Source organism: Homalodisca vitripennis, chromosome 1, assembly GCF_021130785.1.
Source record: "Homalodisca vitripennis isolate AUS2020 chromosome 1, UT_GWSS_2.1, whole genome shotgun sequence".
In the NCBI taxonomy this organism is placed as follows: Eukaryota; Metazoa; Arthropoda; class Insecta; order Hemiptera; family Cicadellidae; genus Homalodisca; species Homalodisca vitripennis.
Window position 1 is genome coordinate 28,188,181 of NC_060207.1, and position 27,677 is coordinate 28,215,857.

The following is a 27,677-nucleotide window of genomic DNA, read 5'->3' on the forward strand; positions in this document are numbered from 1 at the left end:
TTGTAATTGAAAAATCGTTGGCTTCTGAATTCTCTCTTTTCTTATGCCAGTATTGCTCCTTATGCAACACACAGCTCTATAATAGCACAGAAAAGGGTTAGCATCTCTGTAATAATAGATGGACATCGGAGGAATGAATAAGCTTTACATAAAATACATCTAGGTAGGAAGACCGCACTGAAAACCCAGAATGAAACCACAAGCACGGAGATCATTTTTAATGTGGAGAAGTTTCCTACGTACCTTGTCTCAGATATAATTTACAAATCTGATATTGCGGTGCTACTATATAAGTGGGTAGTTCATGTCGTTTTGAGAAGCCAACAGGATTTTTCCAGACATTTTTCATCGTTCAGTGAAACATAAAATCAGCAACACTACGTTTCGATATCTGCAATCTGACCTCTTCTTCAGGAAAATAACTAATCTAACACATAATTACAAACTAGGTTAACGTATACAAATCATACCAGAGCGTTGTGACACGCCTAAGTCAGGAATCACAACCAACTTGTTGTTTGTCAACTTCACTAATTCTAAAACATGCACTTAATAAAAACTAAACACAACACTATTTATTAAAACGGAACTACAGAATACAGGTCACAATACGACCTGTAGCCTACATATACATATACATGTTCTTGTATTATGTGTTAGGTAGTTATTTACCTGAAGAAGAGATCAGATTGCAGATCTCGAAATGTGGTGTTACTGATTTTTATGTTTCACTGAACGATGGCAAATGTCCGGAAAAATCCTATTTCCTTCACAATTCTTCCATCTTTTTGAGAGTTCCGTACTACAGCCTGGCAACACATGGTTGCCACTGTGTTCATAAAAGCATTTTCCTACCTCTCCCTAAAATAACCATCTCATTGACACGTTATGGATAATGTTAATGAGTGCTTCGGCTCTAATTTTTATATGTTTAAATTTTATACCTTCTACTAACTCTCAAATGTTTGTGATCCTGAACAAACTGCACAAGTAGACAACATCGTAATATAGATTATGAATACAAGCATGTACTTGGCCGTACTCATGCATTATTGCATTATGACAGATGATAAGCTTGTGCTGACACCTGCTGCCATGCTCTCTACTCTAGCGCCGCCGGTATTTTTAGCAGACTAGCGCCAGTCACACTTGGACTAGGGTTGGGCCAGGTGGACCCAGACCCCACGGCGTTCGCTGCAGAGCCTATCGTTTTCATTGTAAGTAATCTGTGTTTTATAACAATTATATTGTATTACGATTTGTTGTGTACTTTTTGAAAATCATCTATTGTGTTTCGATACGAATTTGTACATCATCACATTTAATATATTGGTAGCGTTATTATTAATGAATATATGGACATATTTATATAAAACGTTACTAACTCTATAAGAAGTTTACCATCCGGTGAGGCTTCAATGCAAGGTGATACGTCAATCTGTCAGTTTAGAGTATGTTTTATCTTGTTTCTGTATTGTTCTTGTGTATCTCGTATTTTATATTGTTTATAATATCTTGCTCATTAATTAACGAGTATCGTGGACCACAATTTTTTACTTTAAGCGTAGGCTTGTATAAAATAAAAATAACATTAAAGCTTGTAAAATTGGTTTGCAAGAATCTTCTTGTAGGCTACTCTCATTGGAAACATCATTATCTGTTACTGCATTATACTTCTTGTGTGTGCTTTATTTATTTTCATGCTATAAAACAGGCAAAAGCTTAATTACATCGAGGCAGCTCTATAAAACATACCAACATTAAGAGCAATATAAGTTTTATTTCATATATTCATAAATGTTATAGATTTTATTGAGAATTAATTTTAGCCATACTTTAAAGTTCTTGGGAAAGCATTTTCATTGTTTATCTTCAACCTCCACATCCATATCTTGAAATTTGTTGATTTGAGGAAACCCCTTTTTTATTATTTTTGAAGTCACACTTCGGGGTAAAATTTGGAGTTGCTTCAACTGTCTCTGCTTCAGATAATAATGATATTTTGCATGTTTCTATTAAAATATCTAAATATTTATCAGTAGCAATATAACAATAAAACTATATACTTCCTCTCTGCGAATAATCAAAGTACATATAGATGTTTAATAAAATTCATTCCTGGCATTTTACTTACAGATCCAGGAGATCTTAAATGTCCAAATTGAAATTGCATTCAACATAATAATTCTTGTTCCATAATATCATAAGATATTCTGTCTCTCAGTTTTCACCGTGTTAGAAGAGTTTTATATATGTATCTGTGTGATTAGTATTCAAGTATATTAGAAACTCTAAATCCAAAAAAATATTCTGCATGGAAAAATCCGATGTCAACTTAGATCTTATTTTGAAATAGATCGTTTATGAATACGAAATTCTATAATGTTATTTGCATCAAAATAACATGTATTATATAAATTATATGTAAGTAAGTCTGATTAAATGATGCCTTTCTTGGAACCAAACAAATAAACCAATGAAAATGTTAGTAGTATTTTCCTTCTTGAGGATAATGTGCTATTTAATATTTTAATATTAGCTAACCAATTATTAACACCTTCAATATTGCCATCCGGTGCTCAAAGAACTAATGCTAAAGCTGATAATGCTGGCTGTCCGGGTTTTGTTACTATTTTGTTACTTACAGATTATTTGACAAAGTAGGCCTATTGGCATTTCTCTGACATTAAAAAGATACTGCACCGTAAATATATTTAAACTAAGGTATCGTACTTAAAAATAATATGCACTATTATACTATATGTAATGACAATTATAATTTTATGAAAAGTATGAAATTAGATCCCACAGACCCTGAAATAGTAACGATGCAGCTTCAGATTTTTTATAAACATAAATATGCTTACGTGTAAGTTTGGGCTCCTCCAATACGGTACTTAAAAAGTTGAAGTTCAACAAAACATTTGAGTTTGTGCCATTTATAACTAAACTGGGCTATAACTTCAACATTTTGTCGCGTGACTCATGCTGCCCCATGTCCTTGACCAATAGTTATCTAAATACTGGTTGACAAGAGTACGGATTCTGCAAGTAAGTGGTGATTAGTTCTAATGCCAAATACATACACAATTCCAACATCAACAATTTTGTGGCGGTGGTCAAAATTTTTCTTATTTATTTTTGTCGAATCAATCAATACATTCAACTCAGTGAACTATTTGCTGTAAAGAGTTTTCACGGATGCTCACAGACTGTAACCATGAAGCTACCGCAAGTAGCTGGCAGAGTTCCCATTCGTGTAACTGAAGTTCGAAGTGTGGTATGGCATAGACATGAGATATCGAATTGTCACAAATATGAACTGTTCGACCACCTGCTGTGCTTCTACTAGACAGGGCATTCTGCTGGGGCTGATGTGGTTCTCAGGCAGTCAGGATATTCACACATGCTGGTCATTTGGAACACTGCATATCATTTTTTTGCTAAACTAATAATCTTCAGCCAGTATGTATTATATATTCTTCACCTTGCAAACCTTCGTATCTCCACCTCAATACTCATCTGCGGGTGATTACGATATCCCCAGGTGAGCTCTCCTCCACAACGAAGAGATTTCCAGCTGCTGCAATAAGAAAGTTTCATGATTTGCCCCCTGAAATCTAGCACTTCGCCTGAATAGTTTCACTTGAGTAACCAATGTTTCATAACCACTATGAAAATGTCTTTTGAACCAGCTGTTTACTTAACCTGCAATTAACGTGCTGGGAAAAAGTTGGAAATAATGTTAAAGACATTAAATTGTAACTCTTCCAGGCTATGTGCACAACTGCTGTACGGTCTCACCAACACCACTGTTGGTTTTATATTAACCTAATTATTTTTATTAAATTGTATCTCTGGTGGAGGCCATATTTGTTATTCGCTTATAAAGAATATAATGCAGGAATGGGTTTAAACATCAAACATCTTATGTGTTGTCGTAGAATATGGGAGATGCCTAATTTACAGACATCATTAATATGCATCAAACTCTGTTTAGTGTTTTTCATTCCATATTTTTATTGCTTGTTCACAAAAATATCAAACATTCTATTTCATAGTTTAATACTGGAATATAGTTCCTCATAACTTAAAATCATTTACAATCGTTGCATCTCCCAAATAATACGACCAAAAATAAAGGCAAAAAAGTGTTTGAAGTTTGACATTGTTTTTTTGGAGTAAAGCTCTGTCGTTATTAATTTGAACAAATTAAAAATTAACCCAACGGAAAAGCAAAGTACGGTACCACCTCAGAAAGGTATTGTAGAATTTTCTGGTTCTACAATGCTGCTCGTATTTTTAACGGTTCAATATATCTATCACCCAATGTAACTTAGTTAATAACAATTATATTTTACTCATTTGACGATCTGAAGTCTTTCCGTGTATTTATCACAAAAGTTTACATTCTTTTATCGTAATCATATTTTTAATTCTAGCTTGAATAGTCTCACCTGAGTGTAATTCATACTTCATAACCATTACTACAAGTAACCAAACATCTTTTGTACGTATCAGATAAATGTTTAGTACGGAGCTAAGAACAAAATTTAAAAGATACTCCTGCAAGAAAGCAGTAAGACTACCAGGAAAGTTCACTCCTCCCCCACACCCCAGAATACGTCTGGCCCACAAACCACTCCCATCACTGTCAAGATAACGTCTCAACATCAGCTGAAGAGCTCTCGTGCATTTAAATTCCGTGACAAGTCATTACAGCCTTTTGTTTATTTCGATATAAATCTATTCTAATAGTTACAATTCTTATTTTTAAAACGCTTTTGTTATGTTAAATAGGTCATACTACTGAATTTATTATTATATTAAATGCCTGAAAATAGTGTATGCTCATTTTTCTAGGGTAGTTTAGTGTCTCCTCAAGCAAGTTTGAACATGCCAACTCTTGTGCTGCACTTTTGCAGTTTTGTGTAAATTTAGTTGGTTATTCGAAACTTTACAAGCACGTTAGGAAACAAAATATAGTATGAGTACCTAATTGACAAACGGTATATGAATTACAATTATTTTTCAAAGATTATCTTTATATGTAAATTTGAGTTAAAGTTTGCTTTTTTTTCAAAATGTTAAAATACAGGATTACCTAACTTCCAAATATCACGCTTCTAATACTAATTTCAGAAAAATGGGGTAGTAGGGCCATTCAGATATATATAATATAATTACATATGTATATATATATATATATATATATATATATATATATATATATATATGTATATATATATATATATAAAGTACAAATGTATATTATAGTTTATATATTAAATTTATATACATACATATATATATATATTACATATACATATAAAATTGTATTCCAAACATTCCTGTTACATTCCAAACTCCTGGTTCAAGGTGCATGTCAGATTCAGTCTAAATCTATCCATGTATCTGTATGTGTGATACACAATCTTCCAAGCTCCAGCTCGAATTTAGAATTGGACTTTAGGTTTCTTTCAAGATGTCTATATTTTATTCGCTCATCTAGCAATGTACATTTTCAAATTTGCTTACTATACTGGATTAAGTGAGTATCAATCTTCCAACATATTCACAAACTGTAGGGTTTCTAATATTATTAGTTAATGAATTAATTAATTGAATTATATGTGTGATATTTTAATTTGTATTTTATTATTTAAATTTAGTAATTCATTATCTCCTGCATATAAGTTGAGCTGCGTTTGTATTAAAGTATAATAATTTCATCACAGCTATTGTTGTTATGACCAGATATTTCTTTGGGAGTGACGTGTCCTTTTATTCCGGGGGAAATTACTAATCTAAATCATTCCGTTACGCGAATTACAAATTGAGGAAATTGAAGATTTTTATTTTGACCGTATGTGTCGTAGAATATGGGAGGTACTTCATTTAAATATATCATTAATAAGCATCAAACTCTGTTTAGTATTATTCAATACTTTTATAGCTTGTTCACAAAAAATACAAAGAATTTCTATTTCATAGGTAAAATACTGAAATATATTTCTCCATAACACTCAATATCATTTAGATTCGTTCGATCTCCCAAATAATACGCCCAAAATTAAATGCAAAAAAGTTGTTTCGTTACAGTCGACCATTACAATGCAACTATCGGGTTTCTGCTGGTGGTTTCATTGTTTCACGAAGAATTACAGCCAACTGAATTAATAATTTGAAATCAGGCCCCTTAGAACAACGGCTAAATGAAAGTATCCGATTTTGATGTTGTAGAAAAAGTATTGACTTTCGTAAATTTCCACAAGTCGAATATCTTAAAAAATACATTCCTATATCGTAACACATGGTGTAAAAAAGTGTACTTCCAACCGATTTGTTTGCCCTGGTGATAAAATTGCCCTAAAACAAAAACTTATAATACAATTAGAGGTGTATGTGTAAATGTTGATAATACAATTAGAGGTGTATGTGTAAATGTTGATAATACAATTAGAGGTGTATGTGTAAAGGTTGATAATACAATTAGAGGTGTATGTGTAAATGTTGATAATACAATTAGAGGTGTATGTGTAAAGGTTGTAACAAAATTAATAATTAACCCAAGCGAAAAGCAAAGCTCCAACTGAAAAAAAACTTTGTAGAACTTTCTGTTCTCATGCTGCTCGCTTTTTTAACGGTTCAATATTTATATCACCCGATCTAATTAATAAATAGGTACTGTGTTTTGTTTCAGTAAATAAAACAAGATATTTCACTCAATTGACGATCTGACGACCTTTCTCTGCCTTATCTCAAAATCTCCATTCTTTTATTGTAATGAGTTTTGAGACTCTAACCCACGACACGTTACTTATACGTTTCATAATAGTTACCAACTAATTACAATATAATTTTATTATAATAATAATATAAAGTAGTAATTTTAAAAAACATACACACACATAGACACACAAAATGGTTCTGCTAAACAGACATTACAAGTTCTTTCGAAGGAATTTGTGAGTTATGAATTATTTGTAATTAAATTTAAAGATTTGACCCACGTTACTTTCGCAGAATCTGGTTGCTCTAACGGACTCTGTTAGGCGCACATAGGCTGGTACGTCCTCAACCTTACAGAGCGATTAGTAACTTGATTGGGTGACTGTGGATCAATGAAGCTCAATCTTACCCAACTCTTTTTATTGTCTCTTGTTTGATAAAAATGAATACGAACGAAGTTTGAAAATAATGTGAACGAAACCATCAATGTTATGAAGACCCACCTCTGGTTTCTAATATTTTTTCGCGATGTCAACTGAATTTAAATGTTAAATGACAAAGCAATCTTTTCATATTACAAAACAATCATATTTTTAATTGATTTAATTCCTTTCATATTTTTTTAAAAATTTTTGCCCTTGACACATGACAGTTTGTCTTGCATACAAAAAGCTATACGAATTAGAAACGTCTGAATACTACTCACTTTATTTATACATTAAGAAGGAAAGATAATGTATTTTTATAGTTAATTTACTATCTTTTATATCACTTTATTATCGATCACTTCAGCTTACGCTAATAAATTCGAATAAGAGGCAGCTCGTTCGACAACGAAAGAACATTTAATTTGTTTTGAGGGTTGATTCGATTAAATAATAATCATTATTGTCATGTTAACTAACTCAGACGATAGGTCACGTTTCTACATATTTGAGCCTTACGTGATGTAGTAACATATTGTGTAGTAAATATTTACGTACAACAAGCAATTGATTTAAAGGCAGCTCCGAGTAAAGCGGCATTGTATTTTTAGAATTCCCCCCGAATCGGAAATATGAATTCCGCATGTTGGCAAGACGTGGGACTGGCCAAGGAGATTTATTTCCGTGGTAACCAAGTGCGCGTAATGAAGCTGCCGTGTCTGACATGTTGTGGGTGCCAGGCCGAGGTAACCCCCAATCGGGTGCCGTAGGTTTCAGGGACATGACGCAACATGTGACTTCGCAGTCAGTCAGTAAGAATTATTGGTAGTGAGTCTGACATGTTTTGGGTGCCAGGCCGAGGTAACCCCCAATCGGGTGCCGTAGGTTTCAGGGACATGACGCAACATGTGACTTCGCAGTCAGTAAGAATTATTGGTAGTGAGTCTGACATGTTTTGGGTACCAGGCCGAGGTAACCCCCAATCGGGTGCCGTAGGTTTCAGGGACATGACGCAACATGTGACTTCGCAGTCGGTAAGAATTATTGGTAGTGAGTCTGACATGTTGTGGGTGCCAGGCCGAGGTAACCCCCAATCGGGTGCCGTAGGTTTCAGGGACATGACGCAACATGTGACTTCGCAGTCAGTAAGAATTATTGGTAGTGAGTCTGACATGTTTGTGGGTGCCAGGCCGAGGTAACCCCCAATCGAGTGCCGTAGGTTTCAGGGACATGACGCAACATGTGACTTCGCAGTCAGTAAGAATTATTGGTAGTGAGTCTGACATGTTGTGGGTGCCAGGCCGAGGTAACCCCAAATCGAGTGCCGTAGGTTTCAGGGACATGACGCAACATGTGACTTCGCAGTCAGTAAGAATTATTGGTAGTGAGTCTGACATGTTGTGGATGACAGGCCGAGGTAACCCCAAACGAGTGCCGTAGGTTTCAGTGGACAAGACGCAACATGTGACTTCGCAGTCAGTAAGAATTATGTGTAGTGAGTCTGACATGTTGTGGGTGCCAGGCCGAGGTAACCCCAATCGAGTGCCGTAGGTTTCAGGGGACATGAAAGTATATTACTTCTATACTTAGTTGAAATATTCCTGAATCAGAAAGTTGAAATGTTTAACACTCCTAAATATAAAAAATATTATTCCCTCACTACTACCCTAGTTGCAATCAAAAGCCCATTCATAACACTTATGCAGGTTTGGACTGTTTTCAGAATCATACGATGACCTAGCTCAAGTGTCAAGAATGACTTCCAATGCTATCCGCGGCATCCGACGCAAGAAGTCTTCACTCTCGGAGGTAAAGGTTGCCGTGGTGGGAGCACCGGGAGTCGGTAAAAGTGGTAAGCACCTTCTACTGTTATCATCTATGAAAGAATTAGAAATTTTATTTCATCCGATTGCAGTAACTGTTGGATCCTTGTACCATAACTATGGATCTGTATTATTTATATAGTTCCACTTTGTTAGTAGCATGTTTGGACATTTCAAATTTAAAATGGCCACAGTTTACTTTTCAAAATATCTTCTAGTTAGTCTATTCTACAATCCACTGTATCAGATGAATTAGGTTAGGGCAATTAGTATAAAAGTATCGAAAAATCCACTTTACACTAGTAAGAGTTGGTATTATTCTGTATTGGTTACAAAATGTGTACACTTCAGATTGGCGTTTCTTATGAGAAACTACATTTGAGATTACGAAATATTGTATATTATATCCTGTAATATTACATTCTCTGGCACCAAAACCCGTGATGTAGACATTGTCACTTCAAAGGTTTACGATGGTAATCCATCCTTTTTTTTTGAAATTTATGAAAAAAACACGAATCGAAGGGTGGGCTGCTTTGATATTACTGCACGGACGGTTGGTTCCATATTATCTCTAATACGTTGGATAATTAATGATTTCATGGGCCAATTATACAAAACACGCGTATTTGCCAGACCGCTCTCCCAAACAAGTATGGATAACAAATTATACAAATATCCAGATAGACTTTGCGTTCCTAAATATCCAAATTTAAGAGTTATCTCTGCACTTTTAAGGACCACAATCATGAAAATCTGACTTCAGACTTGTATAAGGTCAATTTGCGAACAGCTCATGAGGCACGGCGAGAGGTCCGCTCCTCCCGCGAGTTTACAGGGTTGTCTCTTGGTTAAAAATACTCTGAATGGTGCACAGTCATTGGAATTGTGTAACCAAACGAATCTGAACAATTAACAGACTTATTCTTAGCGAAGCTCGGTAAACAGTTGGTCCTCGGAGTTGAAAGGCCGCCAAAACAGACAGTCGTCAGCGGAGAGCGACCAGCGAGTCTCTCTCACCCTGTAAACATTGACTATGCGAGCGTAAATATAATAACACTTAATTAAACACGTTTTCTAGCAACGAGTTTTCTTGGGAAGAGACTGTACTCAACCAAAAATGCAACCGTTTTCCTGTTCAAGAGCCACTTTACGTTTCAGGCTTTGTGTTACTGGAAATTATGGAGGGGTAAATATAAGGAATATCCATATTTTACATTAAAAGTACGTGTTTAGTGAGGTTTCATTGAGAGATTTGAGCGTTGTCCATGATTACACATTGTAAGCTTGGAACTCCTAACAATGAATAGTGAAGTATACGTATTTTGTTTCTATAATTGTTTCTACGGTTGATATACTTTTATTTACCTCATATCAATAATTTTGTCTGATCAAGGCAAATCGTTTGTTTTGCTTATGCATTTGAGATACTGTATACTTTAACGTGTGCAAAGTTACTTCATCTACAGTACAAATCACCACAGATTTCTTAGAATGGCGCTTGGTTGAAAACACACTTTCTTGGTGTGTTCACTCCGGGTCAGTCCTCGTTTACAAGTATATTTCTCGCAATTTTATACGAACTATTTCTTTTAAAAGATACATGCCCATGTTGCTTTAGGTACAGCATTAAAACATTTTACTTTGATTAGCCCATATTCAAAATTATTTAAGTAAGATTTTAAATGAATGGATTTAAGCGGAAAGGATGTTACGAGTATTTTGTAGTGAAACGCAACCACAAAATCGACAAGATATCTATTAAAAATCAATTGATTCACAGACATGTTGATTTTGTTGACATTGATTTAGACATGTTGTAAAATGCTGAAACTAAAGAAATTTATCCTCGAAGGACGCCAGAGATCATTTCAAATATATATGAACAGAGTTTGAAATCTGAATGCATTTTGAATCGGTGTTTTAAGATGAGAAACTGCACATCGTGCAGACAGTCTCGACCACCACATTTCTCCAACTTTATTGATGTAGCAACGTCTCCGTCAATCGCTTAGAACTTTTAAAATAAATGAGTAAATTAAAATTGGCCAATTGCCATTAGCCAATTAGTCAATCGTTTAGCCAATAAAAATACTTACCACATTTCCTCGCCGGTCCATTCAATCGAAAAGTATTATAGAATATATTTGACAGCGTTAATAATTCTAAAATATGTTCACATTCACTAAACCAAAGTGCTATGGATTCAAAATATTTGTTCTATAGTTTATTAACCTAGCGGTTCTTTAAAGATTGTGTTGAACGTTAGATGAATTGATATTGAACGACAGTTGCTTGTACAACATAGGTCGTCTGATTTATTGCCTTTGACATTTGTGTAAGAGTTCTTGTTACTTTATCAGTTTCAACTGGGATATTTATCGGTTTTGTGAGAGGACTCAGTTAATGTCCAACACAGAAGCGGCATAGTTTTATTGACGCGATGCGTTGTTAAAGTGTTCTACCGTTTCAACTTGACTATTGTTTACCCTTGACTCCACAGGGTGTTCTTTGTTAATCACTCATATTTTAAAAGTAATAGATCTATAATTCTCTAAACATCTGTGGTTACAAGGGACATTAATAATTGATTTTTCTTTCTGTCATCAAACAATTCTCACAATCATCTAAGAATATTTCAATTAAGATGGTCCAATCCGTAATCGGCTGGTTTCGTTACTTTTAATTGCTTAATGATTTCACTGCTCTTTAAGATATATTTTTACAGTCTACAAAATAGAATAAATTTGTATTTCTCCACAAGTTAAAAGTAGTATTTGGGGTATCTTGTAGTTGAACTTGAATACGGCTAACATAAGGATACGAAATCTTAAAGTATTTATATGAAAGAAGACTGAGTGTTGAGTGTGAGAAAGTGATTGACATTTTAATTTTCTTAAATAATATATTATTTGTACAAACAATACATTTCCTTTAATTTTATTTAATTAAGAAAATGTAATTTTTCAAGACATTACGTTTCAACTAACTATTTTATTAACATTCTTGAACTTGTGCCAATGAACAAATTGGCAAGAGCCTTATTCAAAGAGACCTTGGAGTTAAGATTGGTGCTTTTAATCTCGTATTCTCTGTCTCTGGGGTCCCTCGTGTTGGAGAATTTGTATTGGATCAAAGAATCTGAAACTAAAATTGTGAAAAATACATGACATTGATGCAGGTGTTACTGCAAACTTGACTGATTTCGAAAAGAGAATAATCAAAAGATCCTGAGATAATATGGATGAATGGCTTTTTCTTACACGTAATTCGTTTTAGACGTTTCAAATGATAATGAACAGCTTACTAAACTTATCGTTCTGGCACCGATTACGGACGTAGGATACTAAATAAACGTAGCCAATACAATATTTCTAGTTGCAAAAATTGCGGATTCTTTTTCATTTCAGAATCAATGTATCTCTCAAAGACTATAAAGACTATTGTGTTGGTTTCTTCAAACACGAGTGGTATATTGTCTGATGATCTATTTGAACAATTTGGTTGTATTTGTTGAATATTTGTTTAGGTTTCTAACATGGTTTTAGAAATTTAGTTTTTACTTATTTTGCATTTTTAGGCTCGATCACATAACGTAGTTGTTTAGCATTTTACTTTAGTAGATATTATTTACGTAAAAATTACAGAGCATCAACTTTTTATCATTGCAGAAGAAATGTGCTTTAAGAAATGGAAACGAGCTGGTATTATCTCACCAGAACACATCAATACATGTCTTTCTCGTCTTTTCGTGTTTCTGTTCATTCGACAGCTTAACGCTGTGAAATACTCCAACTTCTAAAAGAGTCATGTCTCTAAAGCGATTTGTAACTTGTCATCTGCTGTTTTTAGTCTTGTAACCGACGTGTGTGAAAGGAATAATTAAGCAACATGACAATAAGAGAAGAAAGGAGGGATAGGATGAGTGGAATGAGCACCATTGATGTGAGATGAGTGGACGGATTATCTCATTACCAAAGCTTCGAGAAATGTATTAATCGTTTTGTTCCATCTTACAGAGTTGCATATAACTTTCAATTGAATCGTCCACCTGAGATTGAGTAAGAACGCCACAACTACAACAAACTCGCGCGGTTCTCGATTCATCGTTTCGGCGTTCCATTTCAGTCCGCCGTTCCTCGGCGCGGATGATACTGCTGTTTGACTGACCAGCTGATCTCGACACTGCTTGCACAATCGGTCATTGTCGTTCGCTTAGTCACAGCCACTACTTGCACTAGCATTGCTACGTCACAGCATTGCTTCGCCTGGACCTCTATACCCAATGCGCAAGGTTTCATGCATTATAAGCCGGCTCGGCAATTCTCATACGCAGACCCAAACTTATCAACAACTCTACCCTCGAAGACAGCCATATTCCGAGGTATGTTATCGTACCCTTAAAATACACAATGACACAAATGTTGTAAACATTTTTTAGTATATCGCCTTGGAGATAAAATCTCTGTCACTGGAGAAAAACTGTTCTTGCACCAGATTATCCAACCAACTAATGTTTAACGAGAATGGTGAGTCCTCCCATGAAGTGCTATACTACAGTCTGTCAAGATAACCTTGGCCTCTGAAGGATTACCAACCGATCTCGCACTCACAGTCATATCAATCATCAACTGTGTTTCCGTTGTGCATTGATAAGCTTGATTAATTCTTATTAAATTCGTTGAATACTGCATGAGATCTTTATAATGAAATTAGTAATATGTTATACGTAATGAAAAAACAATTTAAAAAATTAAACTAACTGTTATACCGTGTTTTGGCTCGTTTCCTTCGGTTTTAATAATATAACACATTGTATAAACTTATTTCATTAATTAAAGGACTAAAAAAATAGTTTGAAGGCCATGTTCCATGTGGTATTCAGAAGAGCCAGGTAGTTGGGTTGTGGCGGCCAACTGTGACAGTGTGGGTGTGAAGTGGTAGTTTATAATGCTTGAGAGATCTCGGTTCTTCGGGCAGAGTATAAACATGTTTACTTGGATACTAATTTCAATATAAATTGTAGAAAATTAAACCCGTTTTAAAACGACCACGCATATACAATAATGGCCACCAGTAAATTTGAACGGTCCTGCGTTACTAATTTTGCTTGTGCCCGCAGCCAAATAATGATGATCTGTTAGTGATATAAGTATAATAAGCACACTTTCTGCTAACTAAAGCACAGAGCACTCAAAGTCGCTTCTCCCTTGAACAAGAAATCCCAGGTGATGAAGACCGGCCGGTATTATCTCACCAGAGCATATTACATGTATCAGCTTGATTTAGGACAAGAAACAACACGACAACTCATTTGGCACGGGCCGCGAGCGGCATAGTCTGTTACAGCCACCGGTGAGTTAGTGTTAGGGCGGTCAGATTAGATCTTCTGGCGCCTTTGCTGTGCTGCAGTCGTTGCACCGGCCAGGCGTAGACGGTCTATTGACGTAGCCTGAAGACAAAAATTATGCCCTTTCAGTTATATCTTAACTGCCACTTTTTGTTGGCAAAATCAATATATTGAAAATGCCTCAGTCACTTAATATAGAAAACTTCAAATTCTACAATTTAGACATTGATACCACATCGAACACTCATTTACACACTTGTATATATTACACAAATTCTTACTGCACCTTTCATCAAAAATGTCCCTACTTCGGGACTTGTGTTTGTGCGTTTCCTTCCCAGTCTTGCCAGAAACTCGTTTGCGTCTTAAAATAAAAAATGACGTTCTAAACTAGTTTTAAACGTCTTGAGCGTAGGAGCATCATTTGGCAAACTTTATAAACTGAACACCTGCCTGTGTAGCGTAAGCTACCGGTCTCAGTCCGGTAACTCTGCCTCTCGACCGTAAGTCAAAGCACATCTAGACATAGACAAGTGCAAAAGTTGTTTTCAAAATATAGATTTGCAGGGTCAACAGTTGGATTTTTTTTAACTGGCCTACACGACTCTCGACATTTTAATTTTGCAAATGATGCTAATCACTTGTTTTTTCTATCATAAACTGGTTATTTACGCGTGCTCCCTGTTACATATTGGTAATATGTTGTATATTTTATATAGTACATATCTATATTGATATGAATGTGGCAGTGTACCAGTATTGTAATGGCACACAGCTCCACGTAAGATAGATTAAGAAGAGGTTTGGAAGAATACATGACAGAACATCAAAGTCACTTGGTAGTTTTGAGAAAGGTGATAATGTTTTGATTCAAAAAGGTAAAGAGTGGATAGGTGGTAAAGTAATTGAAAAGTTAAGCTTTCCCCCACGAAGCTATGTAGTTGAATATAAATATGGGCAAGTGTATCGTAGAAATAGAATAATGTTGAGAAAATGTTATTATGAAGTTGGTAAAAATAATTATTATGATTTAATTGTAGAAAAAGATGTGGGTAGGCCAAATGATAACAATATAGAAAATGTTGTTGAAAGACCTAATGTTGTTCCTGATAGGCCAGTGCAAAACCAAACAACTAGATGTGGTCGGGCTATCAGAAAGCCTGCTCATTTGAATGACTTTGTTTAGAGATAGCTTTTGTTTGAAAGTTTTTGGTAACATCCATTTTCATAATTATATTAACTTTAATCTGTTTGTGTTGTTTTATCATTTTTATTAAAAAAAGGAGGATGTTACATATTGGTAATATGTTGTATATTTTATATAGTACATATCTATATCGATATGAATGTAGCAGTGTACCAGTATTGTAATGGCACACAGCTCCACGTAAGATAGATTAGGAAGAGGTTTGGAAGAATACATTGTGTTGTGAACATGTGCCGTATTATTTAAATCCTATTAAATCCTAATTAATAAGTAATAATTAAAATATCACCTAAGTGATATTAAACACTCCCCACAGTACCAATCATTAAGTAAGGGATAAATAATACCATAATAAGCCTTCATCATTATATGAATAGGATAATATTTGGCTAGGGACCTCAAAACATAAATACCTGAGGCTAATTTTGGGCAAACGTGGTCAATGTGGACATTTCACGTCAAACCTCAATCAAGGTGAATCCAAGGAATTTAGTGGATTAAACTTCTTCTAGTATACTGTCCGCCAACATTATGACAGGCTCATCCTCGAAGTATAACAAACGCATATAAATCCATAACGTTAAATTTTGAAGAATTTGTTTTCAGATTGAGGCTGTGCAAATTTTGCATACAATTGTTTAGTGCAACCAAATAATTTTGTTCCAAATCTGATTTGAAATTCTATTAAAGTAGAGAGTCGTATTATAAGCATACTGCACAATTCTCCCATGTGGTAATGATGGTTTTATGTCGTCGACCTACTGAAGGAAAAGGATTGGACTAGAACGGATTCTTGAAGGACCCCATAATTTATTTTTATTGAATTGGAAACATAATTTCATGAACTGAGCCAAAAGAGAGGGTGCTTGTGTTACGGTATTGTCCTACAATAGACTGAGTGCTACGGCCACATACAAGATTTGAACCTGCACTATCTCTAACTAAAATACAAAGTCTGAAGTCTTAGACCTCTCCTCGGTTTTCCTAAATCGTATTCAAACTTAATAATCATTTGATATATTAGTTATAATGGACCTAAATATATAAGCAGTAACGCTCTCACTAATAGGGTAGATACAATAACTGTCTAGCTATTACAAAATATGTAGTGAACTTCGTAGATGTGTTGTACTTTGTAGATTCCATTGAGGTTCCTCCTACTTATGGATGGCATAAGGTGGCTCCCCAGCTGTGCCATTTGTAGGTTAAACAGAATCAGCAGCATATTGTGTTATATGGTGGTTACTTCCGTTGCCTTGACCTTTTCGAGTTACTTCCCCTCCCTTATATTTGCTGTGGACAGAAGAAGCTCAATATGCCCTCCTAACTCTATTGATATTTTTTGTTGTACATCGATTTTGTTATATCAGCACCCTTGCCAACCAAACGATCCGGATCAGCTGATCCCCGTGACTGCAGTGTCAAGGGCCGGACGCGTGGTCACTCGACTCCCACTGGCTGAACTGTTGCCAACATTCCAACTGAAATACTCGACCTTGACGCCCGTTGTCGTTGTGTGTGCTGACGTCTTAATTTCGATTAATTAGCAGTAAAATAAATTGTATATAGTCGCCGGTTTTCTAAAAAAGATTTATAAATAACCGCCAAAGTGACTCGGGCTTGGTGAGCAAACTACCCACGTACCAGAGACCGACTAGGAACACTGGTTGGATACTTTGTGGCCGGAAGCTGTATCTAGATTTGTATCTGAAACTGTATCTCTTTGAGTTAGTTCGATGGTGGTACAGGAAGGAGAACAATCCATACAGATTTCATACAAAAACATAAGTTAATAAGGCTTTTTTTCATTACAGTTATCAAAAATATTGTTTACTCTTTGCTTTCCAATCTCTCTTATTTTGTTAAAAATTTACGGATTTCAGTAGTCAACGTATAAGTGAGCAGGGCCACTTTATAGGTACGTTTGCATAATCCGGGAGCAACAACTAGCTGATACCTCTCAACTGTCAGATGTTTATGGTCTTAATTAAATAGGTGCAAATTGGCCAAACAATATTTAAAACGAGTTCTTAATTATATACAGGAACTATATAGTCTCGGAAGTGAGATGCATATTTATTTATTCAGATTGTAAAAATAAAATTATGTATATTATTTTATGCTAAATTCAAACTTTTGAACACCATTTGGCCAGTTTGACCTTCTCAATATGGCGACATGTGTGGAAATCAAATGATGTAATCATAGGTTAAAACATTATAATTTAAAATGGCGTGAAACAAGAGATTCAGATTTTGTATGAAATTTGAACGATGAAGACCTAGCAAAATAGGAGATTATAGTGTAACATTTATGGCTTAACAATCATATAAAAGCCGAGGGTTAAGTTGTATATTTATACAACAGGAATTCAAAATAAATATAGAATAGATATAAGTAGGTAATATATAATACGCTGTATTTGGAATTTCTTTCAGAAGTATTATTTTTGTCAAAGCGCCCTCCCGTAAAAACAGGTATAAAATTGTTATAGATCTCGAATATTAGTTTTAAATTCTTGTTGTTAATCCACGCGTAATATACAGGGTATCCCAAAAAATGGAGTCAAGCAAAAGCCCAGAGATAGATCACTCATAATGGTTCTAAAATAAACTAAAACATGTTATCCAATTTTTTTAGTTTCCAAGATATTAATTTTTTATGTTTTTTACTAAACTCGTGACTGTTATAACGTTCTTCCCTATTATTATGTAAATATAAATTTGTCACCATAAACCTATCCATGGTGTTTTTAAAAATAATTTAATGTTGGAAAACGAAATTCTCAACAATTTTAAAATCTTTGAAGGCAAATAAAAATATTATAATTTTATTCCTCAGACATTTTTAAGAACGTGTACATTTTGTCAGCGGTTTACCCTAAACGTGTGACAGTGCTATCTCAATCGCATCATATCTCGAACTCCACTCAAAACGCATGGAGCTGAAAATTTGAATTTTACTGGGATACGAAAGTTTGTTAAAACACAATGAATCATTGCTGTTAACATGTTTTGTGATCCTTAACCGTTGTAACATTTCCAGAAAACCGTATAAGAGGATGGACGGATGCTTGGAGAAGGGCTGGTCATCCTTTAGAAATGCATGACCTTGGTATCATCGATTCTGTGCTTGAAGAAATGGAAGTAGATCCTGTATAAGTCCACATTTTGTCACCTATGCGTCCACTAATTGTTAGGCCCATAGAACGTCATAGACCGCTTTATTGGCTGTATATAATTTGTATTGATCACAAAGAGCCTAGTTTTAAAATATTTTTTGTAGGTGTAGTATTAGGCCGTGAAATTTTAACACCCTTTCAGCAAAGCTACTATACAAAATACAAGTATAATTAATACTTCAACACAAGTGACCAACACAATGGAGGAAGAACACTCATTGCCAGCGTCATCGCCGAGGAGAGATGGAAACTAACATAAAGTTGCTGCTCTAATCTGACTTGAGTCCGACACGAGAACCTTCGTAAGAGACGTTCAGAAATACTCGCGGCCTCACAGGAGCTGGCCATTATTTCTCATCAAATTGAGTGAAATAAGGTGAGACGCTCTCTGCGCCGACCGTGAAGACCTTGCGACCTAGTGACCTGTCGCTATTTATATTCTCAACAACACAACTCACATCATCACTCTCACTATTGTTGTAACTTCTGCTCAGTCATCACGTATCATCTTCTCACTATTTCTGTGCGTCCGTGTAACAAGTGATTGTGTATGGAAACCAGCTGTGAACGCTGGTAAACTTGAAATTAAATAAGAAAGAACATTCGATAACAGTTTATTCAGTTAAGTTAGATACAAGTTTAATGATTCAATTATGTACTACTATAACAGATGACAATTATATTATGTTTATGTTTCTCAGCTGTGTTATTTATTATTATACTACTAGAAGTTTCAAGACCGGATGCCCGATGTTTGAAATAGTTATAAACTAAAAATAGTTGGTGATATAGGTAACTATCGAACTGGTGAAAGGACAGTTGCCTTATGCAGCATATAAACTATTAAACGATGTTGAAATTACGTCGAAGGTGTATGTTTTTGTGTCCTTTAGTAGCTCTTATCACCATATGAACCCTCAAACTTCTAATCCTTAGCCATGAAGGATTAGTTTACTAGAAATATTCTATTCTCAGATTCACAGTACTCTGAACCTCCAGTACCTTGAACCCACAGGTTCCTCTGAGCTCCAGAAATCCTCAGTACCTTGAACCCACAGGTTTCTCTGAGCTCTAGAAATCCTCAGTACCTTGAACCCACAGGCTCCTCTGAGCTCTAGAAATCCTCAGTACCTTGAACCCACAGGTTCCTCTGAGCTCCAGAAATCCTCAGTACATTGAACCCACAGGTTCCTCTGAGCTCCAGAAATCCTCAGTACCTTGAACCCACAGGTTTCTCTGAGCTCTAGAAATCCTCATTACCTTGAACACACAGGGTCCTCTGGACCTCCAACATCTCAGGCAAGAACAGCCAGGAAAAATTGGGAGGGGGGGTATCCAGACAATGATATTTTCCCATAGTGGACAGAGAGTAAGGCCATATTTTGTTCTTTAAAAAGTTCTTTGTTGAGAACGATCTTTCAGTACATTTAATTAATAATAATTGTTTACTAAAACAAGTTACTGAAACCCCCTCCTCGCTGGCTACGTCATTGCCCTCAGGGTCCTCTAACTTTAGACATTCTCAGTAAGTTGAACCCATAGTTAACTTAACCCATAGTCCTTCAGGCTCCAGACATTCTTAAATTTCTGATCTCTGGTCTCTCAGGCTGCTTAACACTTAAGTTTTAATCACTGATTTATTATTTCTTACAATGCAGTTTACAATGTACAAGGTGATGAATCTGTAGACCTGTTAATCCAGTACAAGGACCACCAGATAATCGAGTGCAAGGACCAGTACCTAGCTTGCTTAGACAATAATTAACTTGTATCTAAAATTGTAGCACTTGCTGGCTCTATTTCAAGTGAAAGCAGATTGGAAGAAAAAGTGTCCCAAGAACTTCTATTGGCCGATGTTCAAAATAACAAGTAATGGGATGTTACGCAGTGTGTATATTATTACGTTTATACATGTAAAATTTGACTTGCAATTAGTTAAAATGTAATTATAACCTACAGATACAGCCTGTACATAATAGTGAATTCCAAAACCATTTCAACAGAGTATAAAATATTCAGTCAAGTATTTTACAAGGATTCAGTATGAAAATATTAAACACTAGCATTTTTCTATACCTTTATTGCATAGTATACACAATAAAATCTTAGTATATTGAAAGATTTTATGTTGTTTAGTCAATCTGTGATTTTTTAAATGTTTAATACATTTTGTCTAGAGTTGGATTTTGAGTTAGAAATATCATTAATAGACTACGTATTATCCGGTACTACAAAAATAAATTTAAGAAACTTGTCTGTTTTAGCTCTGACGGTAAGATTCCTGACCAGACGTTACATTGGGGAATATGACCATCAAGCAGGTTAGTGATGGACTTTGTTATGACTATTTGAAATGAAATGAAATGAAATATGCCTTTATTTAAGAGGCGGAGTTAGGGCTATTTAGCCCTCTCTACCACTCAACCTCACATAATATACAGATATATGTACAGCCATATCTACATACTACAACTATTTCTTATGCCAGAAAAGATAGTAAAATAGTGATAAGATAATATAAATATCGAAGTTTTCGAGCAAAATAAACTTATTGTGATATTTAAGATCTAACTTATCTATCAACTAGCCCTGAACTTTTTACCCTTGTCTGAAGAAATACAGTATTGTATAAGGGAATTAATTCAGTAATATGGTAAAACAGTTTTTCGTGTTTTATTAAATGTCTCATAACTTATAAACTATTTAAATAATTTTAGCTTTTTGTATCTAATTTTACAAGTATACAGAAAGTACTAACTTTTTTGGGAATATTCAAAGTTTTATTATAAATAGTTTTAATTGTATTAGTTTGAAATAATATAAAACCTAATAGTTTGTGTCAATTTATAGAAGTTAATTTTAATGTTACTTTTATTAGACCTTGAAGAGGAATTAAAAATACCCAAAAACTTGTATTTTTGTATAATAAAAAATATGGTTAAAAACTTCACATCTGCCCGAAGAAATTTCCAAAATTTGTTTCTTTAAAATTGGTTGTTAATATTAATAAAAACAGCTAAAACAATATACTTTACAATAGTTACATAGTTTTTGAGTATTATTTAAAATGGTTTAGGTAACCACTACACAACTGTTCATTTCTGCCCTCGAATTGAAACCTTTCCATGCGACAAGTCTGACTAATAAGTGATGATTTAATTATATTTCTTCAGTTATCTTAAGACCGATTTCTAATATACACACTGCTCCGTGTTTGTGTCCACTAACTGTTCAAGAAACGAGCTGATCTCTAAATATGTATTACCATTAGACATTCAAAACAGTCAGAAGGAAGTGAGCAGTCAGAAGGGAGTGAGCAGTCAGAAGGGAGTGAGCAGTCAGAAGGGAGTGAGCAGTCAGGAGAAAGTGAACAGTCAAAAGGAAGTGAGCAGTCAGAAGGGAGGTGAACAGTCAGAAGAAAGTGAACAGTCAGAAGGAAGTAAACAGTCAGGAGAAAGTGAACAGTTAGAAGGAAGTGAGCAGTCAGAAGGGAGTGAGCAGTCAGGAGAAAGTGAACAGTCAAAAGGAAGTGAGCAGTCAGAAGGGAGTGAACAGTCAGAAGAAAGTGAACAGTCAGAAGGAAGTAAACAGTCAGAAGAAGTGAACAGTCAGAAGGAAGTAAAGTTTTAAACTACCTCTGCGAAGACCGAGGTTCTTGAAATTTTAATCATAGCTCATAACTAAATAACAGTGTAATAATATGCAATTGTATACATGTGTATACTCAAAAGAGTGTTTGCATATGCCTAAGACGCCTTAAAACAGAGGGAATACCTTCTGCTATCTGAAAATAAATACATGTTTGTCACTGGGGTAATGCTTGTTTTTTATTTATTTCCATAGATTTTCAGACACAAGTGGAATCGGTTTGTGTCTACTTGAGTGTATCTACAAGGAAAATATTATAATAAATTGATTGATTCTAAAATCTAGAGTTGTGTGTGCCCTTCATACTAAATTGATGACGAAATTGGATTTATGTTCTTGTATGTGGCCGTCTGTATGCCTGCTAACTTTCAAACAGGTTAACTTAAAGGTTTCAATTTTGGTGTGAAACTCCACTTCTTCTATATCGGCCAGTCGGAAGTTGCTTTTTCGGCCTAGGATGTTCCTCACTGTCTGAAAGAACACTGGCCTCCTGCGCTAACTCGAAGTCTGGCGGGCGTTTAACTTTGTATTAATGAACGATACAATACGTTAATATAATTAAAGCCCTCCATACGTTATCCAATTTGGTCCGACGATCCTGACTGTACCTGGTTTGCTCGATGTTGGAATGAACAAATTTCGGTCAGCAATACACTATCGAGCTCGAACCTGGTCAGCTGCACAAGGCCCTAACACAGTAACATACCTACATGGTTCATGCGTTTAAGGCTAAAATGGTTAAACCGGAGGTATCGAACAACACGGTGCGGTCTGGTCCGACCGTTTCCAGGCACTATCGAATCCCGGTCTGCCAGGTTGGATGAAATGAAAATCCGGTGTCGGATAGTATAAGGGGTGCTTTACATTAGTTACTGCCATTCACTCTACGATGTCACCGCCAGATTATCTTGTAGTAATGTTCTAACAGTTCAAATTTGCGTTCTTTATGATTTACATCAACATATATTTTCCTACCTCTAAATACAGTAATGTTACACTAAATCATATAAAACTTCTCACATGTTACAGCCGTGTAATATAAAATAACACGATCTGAAACTGATCAAGCACAGTTCTAAAATTTTAAATGTAAAAAAATGTTTCAGCCTCTTTGATGAACTGAAGTGTTAACATATGTTTATTGTCAGTTAAATTTGGATTATGAAACATGATACTCCCAATTTTTGAATTCCTGAAGTGTTCCGGGGGAAAAACTTTAAAGACTTTTTTCTTTATACAACCCTTTTCCAAACTTCAACGAATATTTTACAACCATAATTAGCCGAATTGGTCCAACTGTTCTTGAGATTAGTGTTAAGCAACACATTTTGCAAATAATGTTTATTTATAAGAGATTTCACTGTGTTTTTTCAGACACGCGGTACAAACATGAAGTGTTGGTTGACGGCGAACCTGTGCTGTTCGAGATACTGGACACTTGCCCGAAGGTAAGTAGTCACCAACAATTTAATTATACAAACATGAAGTGTTGGTTGACGGTGAACCTGTTCTGTTCGAGATACTGAACAATTGCCCGAAGCTTAGTCAGTCAACTACAATTTATTTATACAAACATGAAGTGTAGGTTGATGGCGAATCTGTGCTGTTTGAAATACTGGGCACTTGCCCGAAGGTGTCAGTTACTACAATTTATTTATAGCAATCTTTACAGTTTAAATTGTTTGAAATAAAATACTGTAATAATATGTATTTAAAGAAATTTTCGTGCAATTATTTAAATATTTTTAGATTTTCCCTTAACTCTTTAAGATGATAATTGTAAACAAACCATTAGTTTATGTTTCGCTATTGTACAGTAAAGCGATGCTCTTTCTATTCTTACAAGATTAATAGTGAAAAGCCTTACATTAGTGGAGGTATTTGGTACTTTTGTACTTTCCGGAGGCCACTATTTATTAACAATTTTTCTAACCGGGCACCTAAAAATACGTTATTAGAAATAAAAAACTTCATTTGACTTACTGTATAAACTACACGTTATCATGAAGATCGGTCTTTGATTTCTGCTTCCCGAAAGGGGAGGAGGCAACTCCGCCTCATCAACTATTTGTTATTAGGTTTTTAGGTCACTGGTTAGAAACACTTCCAAAAAAAGTGGCCTCCAGATAACACCAAAATATCAAGTGTTGATTTTTGCAAAGGATCGTAATATTTTAGTTAACTTCTTATTAACAAAATTTAAATTGCCAGAAAGTTGTGAAAGTTCGCTGGTTTATAGTTTGGAAAGCTTTATACTGTCAAAGTTTAATAAAAAGCGGGCCAGAGTGGGAAAATATCTAGAAGTTCTTTTAATTTACATAGTTTATCCCTTTAGTCATATAAGTCTTTGTTTTTTTCAAATATTTGCTATTTGTCTTATTGATTATAATCAGAATATTCAATAATGTTGTGGTTGCCCTTATGGTAAGTCATATGTTGGTAAAGTATTATGCTGTGCTTGTTACTGTATACACAAAATATGTGTTAAGTAACGTATATTTTATTTTCCATCTTGTATATGTATTGAGTTAAAGTATACATTTTTGTGAATCCTGAGTTATATCAAAATACCACATAAGATATAATATGTGTCAAATATTTTGTTAAATTTAATACCAATTCTTGAATTACGTTGAAAAGCTACACATAAACATATCTTTTTAAATCCCTTAAACTACGTGAAGGGAACTGCAGATCACGTGGTCTGTAGTAGGGATGGATTTCAAATAAAAAATAGTGAATAGAAATGGGGACGGCCTCATGTTGTTGTATACAAGTTAAGAAGAAATTGTTTTTGTCCACCTTTTTCACACAGAATGCACAAACTGCCAGAGGCTCGCACCCAGGACAGCAAGAGGAAGCTATAATTAGTTAAATATTGCTTTAATATATTTTACTATTTCCCATCACCTTTTTTCATGAGGGCTTTGAACCTCCAATGGCAGCTTTTAAAGTGGATTACCTGCTTAGTACGAATCTGTTTTAGATAATAAATTAATGTTATTAATTAAAATATTTACATTTGATCTATTTTGGTAACATTAATCTGAAAATTAACAATCTTGATATTCTATCTGCTTTCACAGAGGTGGAAACCGTTGTAAACGTAGCAAGTTGTTAATAACTGACAGGAGGGGATGGTAAACAGCAGGGAAAAGCTTATCTCTAAAATGTTTATATTTCATTGTTGGCACAGATTTCGATATTGGAGTACTTAGACAAAATGTACATTGCCATACTCTATCAAAACATATTCAATACACGTTTTAGAAGATACTCTATGCAACATTGATTTTTAATAATTAAGTCACTTGAAAATCAAGTGCATTTTTGACATATTATAGAATATCATATAACAGTCTTATTCAAAGTATTCTTGAAAAAAAAGAGAAAAAAAAAAAAAAAAAAAAAAAAAAAAAAACTTATATGTTTAAGATGTGTTTGAGTCTCATTCATATGCAAGTATGCCAATTAAAAATGTTGACTATGAAACTAGATGTGATGGAAAATTACCTTTACTGACTAATATTGCTCATGACACGACAAAGCTCCTAAAATAGTGCAATAGAGTCTATTAAAACAACACAAAATGAGATGTAATTAGTTTAAACATTTCTGCAGAATGAGGGCATTTGCTTACATAATCCAAATTATAGAAATAAGTATGTTAAGCCCAACAATAGTTGACACAAGGATGTTTTTCCACAATTATCATCATCTGTTCCACTAGGGAATAAAAATACTTAATAAAAACACTCAGTGCATATACTTTTGTTTTCGCCCTACATACAAAATATTGGAACAGTTAAACAATCCGGGCAAGAATAATTTACAAAATGTAACAAGAGTGGGAGAGAGGAAACTATTTGGTTTGCTTACTGTATCTGACACACTTGGAAGCTAGTTATCAAAACTGCCAGCACATCTTGGATGTTGAATTTTGTGTACAAAATTAAAAATTATTGGAGAATTGTGTGTTTCTTTCAAAGAAAATAGTTTGTTTTCCAATAAGAAGACCTCCACCTTCAATGAGATTTAATTAGTTTCAGCAATGCACAAATTTTAATAAGGAATAAGTTTTGTAGTTTAAGTGTGCAACAAAAATAAGAAATAACCACCTTGATGGCATTTTAAAATTAGCTACTAAATTGTAATACAAATATTCTCGCTTTTCCATAATCTAAAGCCATTATCATTACCATCAGAAAACACGTAGATGTAACATAATGTACAGCACATATAAAGAACTACTAACAGTGTTTGTATTGTCAGAATGATGAGGAACTCCCCCAGTCTGAGAGCCTGAGCTGGGCAGATGGTTGTCTGCTGGTGTACGCCATCACAGACAGACGCTCCTTCAACTATGTACGAAGAGCAAGGCAAGCACTGAGTGACCTGCCGTTAGTACTGGTTGGCAACAAGGCTGATATGGTGCATCTGCGACAGGTCAGCACTGAGGAGGGTAAGTGGAGTTTATAAGAGTTTGTATCATCAGTATGATGAGCAAACCCCCTAGGAAGTTGCAGTAAATTGGAGTCACATTTTAAGTTTGAGCAAATTTAAGCGAGTCTGAATTTCACCAGACTTTTTCGGATACTTCCCAATCACGTTATTTGGTTCTGATTATTATTTATTAATATTTTGTTGTATATATATATATATAGCTTTGTTCGATTTATACGTAGATAAAATTGTTAAATTATAACAGTGCAATAATGCAAAATTTACAACTGGCATTTGCTTTAACTAGTATACTGTTAACAAACATTAATGTGTACACCATTTCAATTACAACTATGCCATTACATCATCCTCTTGATTTTCACTGATAAGGGTTTTCCATTATTTCCAGGAGAGATCCTGGCTAAAGACTTTGAGTGTTGGTTCAGCGAAGTGGCGGCTGCTGAACAAGTGAGTCAAGTGGGCGAAGTGTTCCACGAGTTGTGTCGTGAAGTGTTAAGTGTGCGCAGGAAGAACAAGCAGTCTCTATTGGAGCGGATGTTGGGAAACAAGGCTTCGGGACGGGCCTATGCCAGGGGAAAGAGTGACAGTGCACTACCAAAGGACTAGCAGGAATGTCCTTGTCATGACATTTTCATAATATTTTGTAAATAATTTGTAAAATATTAAGAGAAGTTGTTAAACTTAAAACAAATAAATTTTGTAATTTGAATAAAAAAATTAAACCTAGTTTATAGTTTTTTTTATTAAATTGTACTGACTATTTTACACCATTAATTTAATGCAGGAGCTTTTAAACTTTTTCATTCAAGACCCAAATTGAAAAAATTTTAGGAGTCTAGTGGGTCAA

At 34.8% G+C, this 27,677-nt stretch overlaps 1 protein-coding gene across 1 annotated transcript; it reads left to right on the forward strand.

Moving 5' to 3' along the window:
• The first annotated feature begins 1,059 nt into the window (after window positions 1-1,059).
• Window positions 1,060-27,556, forward strand: LOC124358707 (ras-related and estrogen-regulated growth inhibitor). The gene is made up of 6 exons (XM_046811008.1): window positions 1,060-1,217; window positions 8,881-9,009; window positions 20,983-21,039; window positions 23,741-23,814; window positions 26,639-26,828; window positions 27,219-27,556. The coding sequence occupies exons 2-6, from the start codon at window positions 8,913-8,915 to the stop codon at window positions 27,434-27,436; spliced, it is 636 nt and encodes a 211-aa protein (XP_046666964.1). The 5' UTR covers window positions 1,060-1,217; window positions 8,881-8,912; the 3' UTR covers window positions 27,437-27,556.
• The last annotated feature ends 121 nt before the right edge of the window (window positions 27,557-27,677 follow it).